Below are 11915 nucleotides of genomic sequence, written 5' to 3' on the forward strand. Positions count from 1 at the left end.
TATGCCCGGGAAGCGCCGGGCTCTTCAGCTAGTCTCTAATAAAACACAACAATAAGATCAACATAACTGTGCTCTGTGCTGAAAACAGTCTGCATCCCTTAGAGTTGTGGACTCTGCTCTACGTCCATTGGTCCAATCATCTTTAGTCCTTGGCCAGCTCCTCATAGTAAACTTTCCAGGAGTGGAAAGGAAAAAAGTTGGAAATTGAAACAAATTTTTGGTTGTAGTGTTAGATAAATGACATAAAGTTATCATTACTCTGTTGATCAATAAGAATATTTGACTATTTTTACTCAATAAAAATACTTAAAAAACACACCATATTTATGTTGCCCATCTCTTGAGAACCTTAACTTTTTTATTTTTCTGTAAACATAGCCTTTTTAGGGCTTGTATTTTTTAGGATGACTTGATGGTATTTTGTATTTTGTAGTCATTTTGTAGGACATTGCGGTATATAAGATTTTTTGTTTGCTTTCTATTTTGTTTTTAGGGGGGTTGGAGTGGGGAATCGAATAGACTAAAACAGCAATTCTGACTTTTATGGGGTTTTTTTTATACAGCATTCACTGTGTGGGCTTATTACTATGATTGTTTTTTTTACTTCTAATAAGGACAAATGAATTTTAATTATGTATACTCTTAATTATTTACATATGAAAGCATTATTAATGAGAAAAAAGTCTAAATATTTTTTAAAGTTTATTTGAAAACATAGGGGCCCTAATTATGCTATTGGTTGATCACGTTTATAATACTCAGTAATACTTCTGTATTGCAGTGTAATATGTCTGCCAAGATATCGCATAGGCTGATTACGTCTATAGGTAGGAATTAATAGGTGCACGAAAATAAAAATTCTGAATTTCATTGTTACATGTTATCCAGTGATAGCGGCATATATGAATAAATGGGATACCGCTATAGCTATAATTTACTTTAGTGGATAGGTCACTGTACCTGCAGAAAAGCAAAATCCTCAATGGTATAAAATTAAGATTTTAATTACCGTATATACGCTGAGTTTTTCAGAACATTTTTTTGTGATGAAAATGCCCCCCTCGGCTTATACATGAGTCATGGTCAAATAAGTCCCAGAAAGCCGGTGGGGGAGGGGGAGCAGCGGGTAAGAGACAGGAGCCAACGAGGAATGGGGAGTGGTAAATTAGTGGGTAAGAAACAGGAGCCAGTGTAGGAGGGATAGCTGCGGGTCACAGAGCGATTGCTATAGCCTGTGCCACTGCGGAAATAGCACAATGTGCCAGCCTCAGCCGTCGGCTTCCCGCACACATACTCACCTGCCTGCGCTCCCTCGGTGAGTTGGTGGCACTGCATCTCATTCTAGGCACTGGCGTCAGCAGCTCTCATCCAGCATAGCGGTCACATGGTACCACTCATTAAGGTTATGCACGCATCTCCACTCCCATAGGGGTGGAGAACATATTCATAACCTAAATGAGTGGTACAACATGCCCGCTTGGCTGGAAGAGAGCTTCTGGAAGCCGCAACAAGATGTAGTGCCACCAAGGGAGTGTTAGGCGTCGGATTCCTGGCACTGCACAGCGGGAATCCAGAGCCAGACATCCTGCGGTCTCCCATTCCTCTCCGACCGCTCGGACTCCTGCTCAGCAATCTCGGCTGGCCAGGCATCTCCCTCTGACTCGTTCTGTGAGGCTGGATGTTGCTGCCACCTCTGGTGCAGCAATGGTGACGCAACCTGCTTTGCAGGGAACTGCTCCCGAGGCTAAGTCCTCATGCCATGCTACTAGGCATGCCCACAACTTGTCCTCTCAGTGGAGAGCAGGGGTCACATGTGCAGGTCCTATGTCGGATCTGATTGGTCCTTCCTATAGTACTGGAAGGTCCCGGAAGCGCATGGCTATAAAAAGCCCGCATGGCGGCTCGGCCATGCGCTAGTGTAGCATATTATGCTGTGTGTGTATGGTGATGGATGCATGGACTGGTGACTGACTCATTTGAAACCCCTTCCCTCGGTTATTACGAATGGTGACAGATTGTTGGGTAGTCAGCTCCAGGTTGTGGCCAGCTACACGCCACTGTGCCTCCTGCACGACACACTAGCGTCCGACGGTGCTCGGTCGTTCCGGCGCCGTCGCTCAGCAGCGGTAGTTATTGCCGCGCTGCGGTTGCAGCGTTCTTGGCGTCTGCGGTTGCAGCGTCATTCGCTGGGTATCCTGTGAAGTAAACAGGGCCAGCGTCCTCATACAACTCTGTTGTCTTAGCGTCTCTGTGTGTGAACAGAGCCGTACTTAGCGTTCAGGTGACGTTAACCCGAGCGCAGTACCTCACCTTTCGGTGCATCCGCCATTACTCAGCAGCGGTCTTGTCACCTACCGCACGGTGGACCCCGGGCGGCGAACGCACCTCCTATTATTTATATCTGGTGCGTTCCGCCGACCCTAACAGGGAGTGCAGGCAGGTAAATAGGAAGTTTTTTTTTTTAACAGGAATCATACATAGGGATAAGGGGATAAGGAGCCATGCATACCAGGAGAGGGACTGGGGAGCCATACATACAGGATAGGGACTGGAGAGCCATGCATACAGGATAGGGACTGGAGAGCCATGCATACAGGATAGGGACTGGAGAGCCATGCATACAGGATAGGGACCGGGGGAGTCATGCATACAGGATAGGGACTGGAGAGCCATGCATACAAGATAGGGACTGGAGAGCCATGCATACAAGATAGGCACTGGAGAGCCATGCATGTAGGATAGGGACCAGGGGGAGCCATGCATACAGGATAGGGACCGGGCCAGCCATGCATACAGGATAGGGACTGGAGAGCCATGCATATAGGATAGGGACCGGAGGAGCCATGCATACAAGATAGGGACTGGGGGAGCTATGCATACAGGATAGGGACTGGAGAGCCATGCATACAGGATAGGGACTGGAGAGCAATGCATACAGGATAGGGACTGGAGAGCCATGCATACAGGATAGGGACTGGGGGAACCATGCGTACAGGATAGGGAAAGGGGGAGCCTTGCAAACATGATAGAGACTGGAGAGCCCTGCATACAGGATAGGGACCGAGGGAGCCATGCATACAGGGTAGGGACTGGCGGAGCCATGCATACAGGATAGGGACTGGAGGAGCCATGAATACAGGATAGGGACTGGAGAGCCATGCATACCAGGAGAGGGAATGGGGAGACATACATTCATACATACAATGACAGGGACAGGGGACAGGGGAGCCATGCATACCACATAGGGATGAGGGGACATGCATACCTGGCTTATACTCGAGTTAATAAGCTGACCCAGTTTTTCGCGGCAAAAGTAGGTGCCTCGGCTTATACTGGGGTCGGCTTATACTCGAGTATATATGGTATATCAACGTGTGCCTTTTTCAAGGTATAAAACTAAATGTAACATTGTTTTTTTATGTTAGAAAAAAAGTCAGTCTTACGTTGAAACACATGGGTGTATTAAAAACCTTAATTTTATACCATCGAGGGATCTTCATTTCTACAAACGCAGCCCAGGTACCACGATCTCTCCACTAAGGTGAATTGCTATCTAGAAGAATTTTTCCTCCAGCCATGAGGCTACCACCATGGATTCTAAGGCTCTTGTAGGTGTTGTGTCCATATACAACCATACCAGGTCACCACTACTATCACTCTTACTGTCTCTTGTCTTACCGTTATAGCTGTCTTTGATATTGGCCATTGAATCAAACTAACAGCTGTATTTTAACATCTACTCCCACCTAATGGCTTGGTGGTCTAAGAACCTGTGCCCTCACCGTCACAGCTCTGTATGTCTTTGAACTGCAAAACCCCCTTAGGAGCACATCTTATATACACAGCATATGTCTCTCCAGGAGTTTAAAAAAACAAAGCATGTTAAGATTACATGAGCCTTACTTAGATAATTTGCTATTTCAAAATTTTATCAAGTGCCCTACCTATCTCTTTATTTTTTATAGAATATATAATTGGATTCAGCAAAGGTGTAACAATGGTGTACAAGAGAGAGAGGATTTTGTTAATGTTTAATGATTGTTTCCCAGAGGGCACGCCATAGAGAATAAAAAGAGTCCCATAGTATAAAGAAACTACTGCAAGATGGGAGCTACATGTGGAGAATGCCTTAAATCTTCCTTTCTCTGACTTAATCCTTAAGATTGTGTGAATAATAGAAGCATAGGACACAATGATGATTATAAATGGGAAGAATGTAACAAGGAAAGAGAAGGCAAAGGCCATCATTTTCACTGTAGAAAAATCTGAACAGGCAAGTTCTAAAAAGGGTGCAAGATCACAAAAAAAATGGTCAATAGTGTTTAGGTGACAGAAGTGGAGTTTGGATAAACAAGTTGCAACAGGAAATGTAGGAGTAAATCCAGTTGTCCAAGAGAAAATGATGAGATTTCGGCAGAGTCTAAAGGTCATAACGGAAGAATATCGCAAGGGGTCACAAATTGCCAGATATCGATCATAAGACATAACAGTGAGGAGTAAGCATTCTGTTGCTGTTAGGGATCCAAATACGTAGAACTGAAGAATACAACTGGGGACTGTGATATTTCCATTTCCTGTCCATAAAATCTTTAGCATGTTTGGTACAATATTAGACGTTACTAACACATCAGATAAAGAAAGGTTACACAGAAAGAAATACATGGGTGTATGGAGGTGCCTTGCAATTGGCACTAAACATACAATAAAAAGATTCCCAATGACCATTAATACGTATATTAAAAGAAGATAAATAAATATAATGATTCGTACTTCATGAAAATTGTTAAAACCGATGATTATAAATTGTTTGACTAGTGTTCCGTTGAAATAATTCATTTTGTCAATATCAGATACAATCTAGAATATAATAACCAAACAATGAAAGGTGACTAAACACTGTGATTATTGTTACATTATTAACAGAAATTCTTCCCCTAATACAGTGCTGTATCTATAATAATAAATGCCCTAAGCAGCTTCCGGTTGTAACAACTTCCATCCAGTTGTAACCGGTGACGTCACCGCACACCTCTTTCCATGTTAACCCTCAACACACCACTCCTCCTCAACACACACACTCCTCTCACCTTTCACCATCTCCACTCACGTCCACTCACTCTTTCACTCCACATACGACCCTTTTTCTCACTCCGTCTCTCATACTCACGCCGTCATCGCCGCTGATCCACGATCCCAGACATCTTCCGCCGGCGCCATCCTGGATCCAGACGTCCTCCACGCCGGCGACATGTTCTTGCGGCGACGCCATTTTGGATCGGCGAAATCCCGCGATAGTCAAGATGGCGTCGCCGCAAGAACATGTCGCTGGTGTGGAGGATGTCAGGATACAAAATGGCGTCGGCGAAATCTCGCGAGATTACGCCGACGCCATTTTGGATCCCGACGGCATCCACGCCGGCGACATGTTCCTGCGGCGACGCTATTTTGGATCGGCGAAATCCCGCGATACTCAAGATGGCGTCGCTGCAAGAACATGTCGCCGGCGAGGACGATGTTGGGATCCAAAAAGGCGTCGGCGAAAACTCGCGAGATTTCGCCGACGCCATTTTTGATCCCGACGTCGTCCACGCCGGCGACATATTCTTCCGGCAACGCCATCTTGAGTATCGTGGGATTTCACGATACTCAAGATGGCGTCGCCGCAAGAACATGTCGCCGGCGTGGACAACATCTGGATCCAGGATGGTGCCGGCGGAAGAAGATGTCGGGGATCGCGGAGCAGCGGCGATGATGGCGTGAGTATGAGAGACGGAGTGAGAGAAGGGGTCGTATGTGGAGTGAAAGAGTGAGTGGAGATGGTGAAAGGTGAGAGGAGTGTGTGTGTTGAGGGTTAACATGGCAAGAGGTGTGATGCTATCGCATCCTCCCGATGCGATAGCATTGGGCCATAATCTAGTAGATTTATATCAGTGGTTAAATACCTTATGCAACTAGTTATAATACATGTGCAAAATGTCATTGTGTATGGTTGATGGTTTTAACACCACTTATATACTCATTGTTTGGATAGACACACTAGCATTTTTGGGATAATGATTACATACATTTATTGTATTGATTTAGGAATGTATTATTAAAAATATTTCCATTGTATTATTTTTGTGGTAGATGACTAAGTATGCCATATTTCACTTGACGACTCATGGCTGTGCCATCAAGGGTGTGAATCCCTTTTACTATCTACTAAATTTGGTAGAGTGTAAGAATGAGCTTGACACCATACCTCACCCAGCTGATGCATCCAAGGGCTAGCAAAAATCATTTTGCATTGCTGTATGGGCTTCCCCTAATATCTTGCAGCTGTGACACCTTACAGATTATCATAATCTGCACAGTGGGATTCAGTGCATGGCCTACCAGAGATCACCAGTTTCCAGTGGAGCACAGTTTGTATGGCAAAGTCGTTCTCCATCTCCAGAGTCACTGGGTAAGTCTCTCTTCTGTAGCGTATAATCTCTTATGGTCAATGGAGCCCTCTCTCTCCTGTAGAAGGTAAGCTCTAATGGCCCGTGAAGTTCTCTCTCTCTCGCCTGTAACATGTAAGCTCTTATGGACAGCAAGGTCCTCTCTCGCCTGTAGAGTGTAAGATCTTATGGTCACAGGCGTCCTCTCTCTTCTATAAAGTGTAAGCTCTTATGGACAGCAAAGTCCTATCGTTCTCTTTATTTCTCCTGTAGAGTGTAAGCTCTTATGGCCAGTGGGGTTTTCTCTCTCCTGTACAGTGTAAGCTTTTATGGTTAGCAGAGTCCTCACTCTCTAGTAAAGTGTAAGTTCTTATGGTGAGCAGAGTCTTCTCTCTCTTTTGTCTATAAATTGTAACATCTTATGGTCAGCGGGATCCTCTATCTCCTGTAAAGTGTAAGATCTTATGGTGGGCAGGGTCCTCTCTCTTTCTTTCTCCTGTAGAGTGTAAGCTCTTATGGTCAGCTGAGTCCTCTCTCTCCTGTACAGTGTAAACTCTTATGGTCAGCGGGGACGTCTCTCTCTCTCTCCTGTAAAGTGTATGGTCTTATGATCAGTGGGGACATCTCTCTCTTTCTTTCTCCTGTAGAGTGTAAGCTCTTACGATCAGCGGGGTCCCCTCTTTACTGTAAAGTGTAAGCTCTTATGGTCGGCAGGGTCCGCTCTTTCTTTCTTTCTCCTGTAGAGTGTTAGCTCTTATGATCAGCGGGGTCCTCTCTCTCCTACAAAGTGTAAGCGCCTAAGGTCGGCAGGGTCCTCTCTCTCTTTCTTTCTCCTGTAGAGTGTAAGCTCTTGTGATCCGTGCAGTCCGCTTTTTCCTGCCCAGTGTAAACTCTTATGGTCAGCAGAGCCCTCTCTCTTTCTTGCCTGTCAAGTGTCAGATCTTATGGTTCTCTCTCTCTTTCTTATTCCCCATGTATATTCTGTGAGCAATTACAAGCTTTTCAGTATTAACATTGGTGCAAATTAGCTGGAAAAAAATTTTTTTAAGAAAACTTGGTGAAGTTGGTAAATTCAAATTTCAAAAAATTAGATCTCTAGTCATCACTGTTTTGATGCCCACGTGTAAACAGTGTACATAGCAAAACACAGCAGCTCAGTCACACTTTTTATTGAGGTGACTAGGAGCTGATCAGCAGTACCCAGCAGCAGTCATTGAACAGTGTAGAGAGCTGTGGTGTTTCACCGTATACACTGATTATGAACCAACAGAGATTATCAGAGTTTATTGGTGGAGGTAGCAGTATTGACCCTCACCAATCTTATATGAAAGATCTCTCCTAAGAGTAAGTTGAGAGGTTGACAATTATTATTATTATATTAACCCCTTACAAGTACGGTTCAGCGATAAGTGTGTTCTTGCAAATCACCGTACAGGCACAACACTTTAATCGTGCCAGCTCCCAAGCATAGCCAGCAAAACCATCAGCGCGCGTCATCGTCAACTATACAGTATATCATAGGTGACACCCTAGAGTAACACCCACAAATGGTGCTAGCGCCGATTGTTGAATTGGCGCTGTCAATATCAACAGCAGCATCGATCTGCCTAGTAGAAGGAGGGGGCTCCCTATTTCTTCCGATCAGCACAACATCATTGTAGAGCATTAGACCAGCGATCAGACCAGGGAAAGTTGATGTCCCATACTGGAACTACCATAAGTAAAAAAAGGTGAAAAAAAGTCAAACAAAGTTTGGTAAAGGAAATAATTTTGCAAATAAAAACTAAGATTTCCGTAAAAAACAAAAGTAAAGGAAACATTTTACACATATTTGGTATCGCCGCGTCCGGAACGAACCAATCTATATAACTGAATGGTAATACAACACACAGGCGCTCCCTGTTATTGAATACAGCAGCTGGTATCTAGACAGATTCTGTGCAAATTCTGTCACAGGATTATTCAACACAAGTTATTAAAATTGAAAAAAATATACCACGCTGTCCAATGTAGAAACCTATATGTAATGACCCCCCAAGGAGTATAGAAGAGACAATAGGAAAAAACAGGAAAAATGCCGATCCTTATGTAAATTCCAGCATTGTATGTGTGTGATCGCTGACTAATGATTGAGAGTATAATGATTGAGAGTATAAAAAGCATTTTTCATATTTGCTGCCAGTGCTCACACATATGGATTGAGTGCCAGTATTAGTTATACGATGTGCGAGCTGGCAAGTTTGTGCTCCAAAAGGCCATATTTCCTTTCTGAGCACTTCAGAGATCTCAAATACTAGCTTCTGACCACATATTGGGTACTGTTGCATTTGGAAGAAATTTCTTTATAAATGTTTGGGTCCACTTCGTACTACAATTGCTTGTGTAAAAATGAAAAATTTGGGGCTTAAACAACATAAAAAATCATATTTTTTCATTTTTCACATCCCAGTGTTATAAAATTCTGTGAAGCACCTGTGAGTTCCATATGCTCACCTCACCCTTAGGTGAATTCTGTGAGGGGTATGGCTTCCAAAATTATGTCATTTGTGTGTACTTGAAACAAGAGGGGATTATAGGGAGAAAAATGGGAAGCGCAAGCTTCTAAGTGTAGTAGTTAATTATCAAAGGTATATACTCAGTGTGAATACACTCACCTATTTGGTGTCTTGAGATACTGCATGTAGATCCAGTCCCTGATCACTCCATTCCTCTTTCCATTCAGTTTGCTGCAAAGATCTGGGAACTAGTGAGAGCACTGGACAGTGCTTTCATAGGTTATAACACTTGGTGAATGTTTTTCCCAGCAATATGCGCTCCTGAAGGATGATGATGGAACTTGATATTTAGATTCAAGGATGATTTTTATTTTTAATGTATTTTATTTTTGAATTCACCATTTGTGTGTACTTGGGGGGGTGGTTACTGTTCTTCTGGCAGTACAAGGGCTCTAAAAATGTGGCATGGTGCCCACAAACCATACAAGCAAACTCTGATTTTCTTCTGTTACCCTGTGAAAATGAAACATTTGGGGCTAAAGCAACATTTTGGTGGTAAAAATTAAATTTTTAATTTTCACAGTCCAAAGTTCCTTGATGTCCCTGTGGGTTCAATATGTGCAACACACTACTAGCTAAATTGCTTGAGGGGTCTAGTTTCTAAAATGGGGTCACATGTGGGGGTTTCTGCTGTTTTGGCACCTTGAGGGCTCTTCAAACGCGACACGGCATTCACAGTCTGTTCTGGTCAAATCTGCATCCAAAAAGTCAAATAGTGCTCCTTCCCTTCTGAGTCCTCCTTTGTGCTCATACAACAGTCTTCCCTCACAAAAGGGGCATTGGCATACCAAGGAGAAATTGTGCAACAAATTGGGTAGTCCATTTTTTTTGTTACCCTTGTGAAAATTGCTTTAAAAGTGAAGTGATCCCTAAAAATATAGGATTTGTGAATATCAAAATAAAAATTAGGAATTACTGTTAATTTTTCAACTCTTCTAACCTCCTAACAAAAATAAAAAAATAAAAAGCTTAAAAAATCATGATGACATAAATTGACATGTAGTAAATGTTATTTATTATTTTTTTGTGCAGTTGGACTATTTTTTTTTGAGGCCACAAAAATTCAAAGTCAAAAAATTACAAATTTTTCAAAATCTTTGTCAAATTTTTGATATTGTCATAAATAAACAGAAATCATATCGATCTAAATTTACTACTATTATGAAGTACAATATTGGAATCCTAATAGCCTCCTCTATCTCTACTTCAAGAGAAAGGAGACCAGAAAAAGCACAAGATCCAAACAATTAACAATAAAAAGTATAATATTTTATTAAATATACAATCTATTCTGTTATTTCTAAACACTGTTTTTCGGTGATTACTTTGTATCTCCGTTCATACTCCACCCACACACACAAATGATACACCATTTGAAAGGTAAACATGCCCCCATTAGCAAGAAAATAGCCAAACAAACCACACATCCACGATTTGATCAAAAATACAGTTTAAACATTAATTTTCATAAACCTGCAGTAAGGAAAAATGACCTGCAGGTGGCACCACACTACCCCAAAGCACACTACCACAAAGCTGCTTACAGACATCATAAACAAATCCAAACATTTGCCTTGGGGGCTTTCCAGCTTACCGAACTGCTTGCCCAGCCTATCTCAGGCAAATTGGAGAATTGCACACATCACTGCATGTGAGTCACATATGCAAACACATTTGTAAACATGCACTGCCTATTGAATTGTACACTTGTTCCGTTCATACTCCACCCACACAAATAAATGATACAGCATTTGAAAGGACAAACGATTTTTTTTTGAGCATCATAATTTTAACTCAAGTTTATTAAAAATTCAAGGCATTGATGTGATACACATGGGGTCAAGAGGAGGTAATTTGGCTAGGAATTTACCTAAACTTGAGAGTAAGTGGATCTACAGGTATAGCCCCCAACATTTTGTCTTTAGTGCGTTTTTGTGGTGGGTTTTTCTATTCTAATTGCTTTTTAGGGGAATAGGGGTTAGTCACAGGGTTATCTATTCTATTATTTCTAATCACTGTTTTTCGCTGATTAATTTGTATCTCCGTTCATACGCTACCCACACACACAAATGATAAATAGCCAAACAAACCACACATCAAAAGATAGTTTAAACATTAATTTTCATAAAAAATAACCTGCAGGTGGCACCACACTACCCCAAAGCACACTACCACAAAGCTGCTTAGAGACATCACAAACAAACATGCACTGCCTATGGAATTGCACACTTGCTCCACTCATACTCCACCCACACAAACAAATGATACACCATTTGAAAGGTCAAATGACCTGCAGGTGGCAGCACACTACCACAAAGCACACTACCACAAAGCTGCTTACAGACATCACAAACAAATCCAAGCATTTGCTTTGTGCTTGCCCATGTGCTTGCCCTGCCTATTTCAGGCACATTGGAGGATTGCACACTTCACTGCAGGTGAGTCACATATGCAAACACATTTGTAAACATGTATTTCCCTTAAAAACAATTTTTTAATTTTTCTTTGTAAAAAGCACCTAACCCAATGTGGAGGGTAATGAAAAAACCCCAAAAAATGCAAATAATATATTGAAAACCTGCCCGCCAAAACCCTACAATATGCCTCAACTGACTCCTTCCTTGCCGTGGAGGTTGGCACCCTAAGAAACGATATTTTGGTGCCCCCACTCAGCGTTATTTAAATCCCCCTTATATGACCGCCGGCTATGCCTAGCATCATCATGGCATCCGGCATCTGTATCATCCATTCCTCCTGATGAACCGTGTGAACGGGGAAACGCGTCGGGTGGCCTTGACATGCGCTAAGTCCTGATTATCTATACTCATGTATTTTGCTTTATTTAAAAGCTTTGGTGTTTCTATGGCTGAGGAGTTACCTGTTTGATACCCTCAAACGTGATGAAAGTTTATTGAATATTGGGGGATACTGTTAC

At 42.5% G+C, this 11915-nt stretch overlaps 1 protein-coding gene across 1 annotated transcript; it reads right to left on the reverse strand.

Annotated features, from left to right (window-relative positions):
- Positions 1 to 3915: 3915 nt before the first annotated feature.
- Positions 3916 to 4836, reverse strand: LOC141100228 (olfactory receptor 11A1-like). Its single transcript, XM_073588559.1, has one exon. It carries the CDS (start codon positions 4834 to 4836, stop codon positions 3916 to 3918), a length of 921 nt encoding a protein of 306 aa, XP_073444660.1.
- Positions 4837 to 11915: the final 7079 nt, after the last annotated feature.

The sequence above is a fragment of the Dendrobates tinctorius genome, unplaced genomic scaffold, assembly GCF_039654945.1.
Source record: "Dendrobates tinctorius isolate UK_male_01 unplaced genomic scaffold, ASM3965494v1 ptg000011l, whole genome shotgun sequence".
Taxonomy (NCBI): Eukaryota; Metazoa; Chordata; class Amphibia; order Anura; family Dendrobatidae; genus Dendrobates; species Dendrobates tinctorius.

Coding starts and splice junctions, on each gene's coding strand:
- LOC141100228 (XM_073588559.1), bottom strand. CDS start 4,836: ATGAATTATTTCAACGGAACACTAGTCAAACAATTTATAATCATCGGT.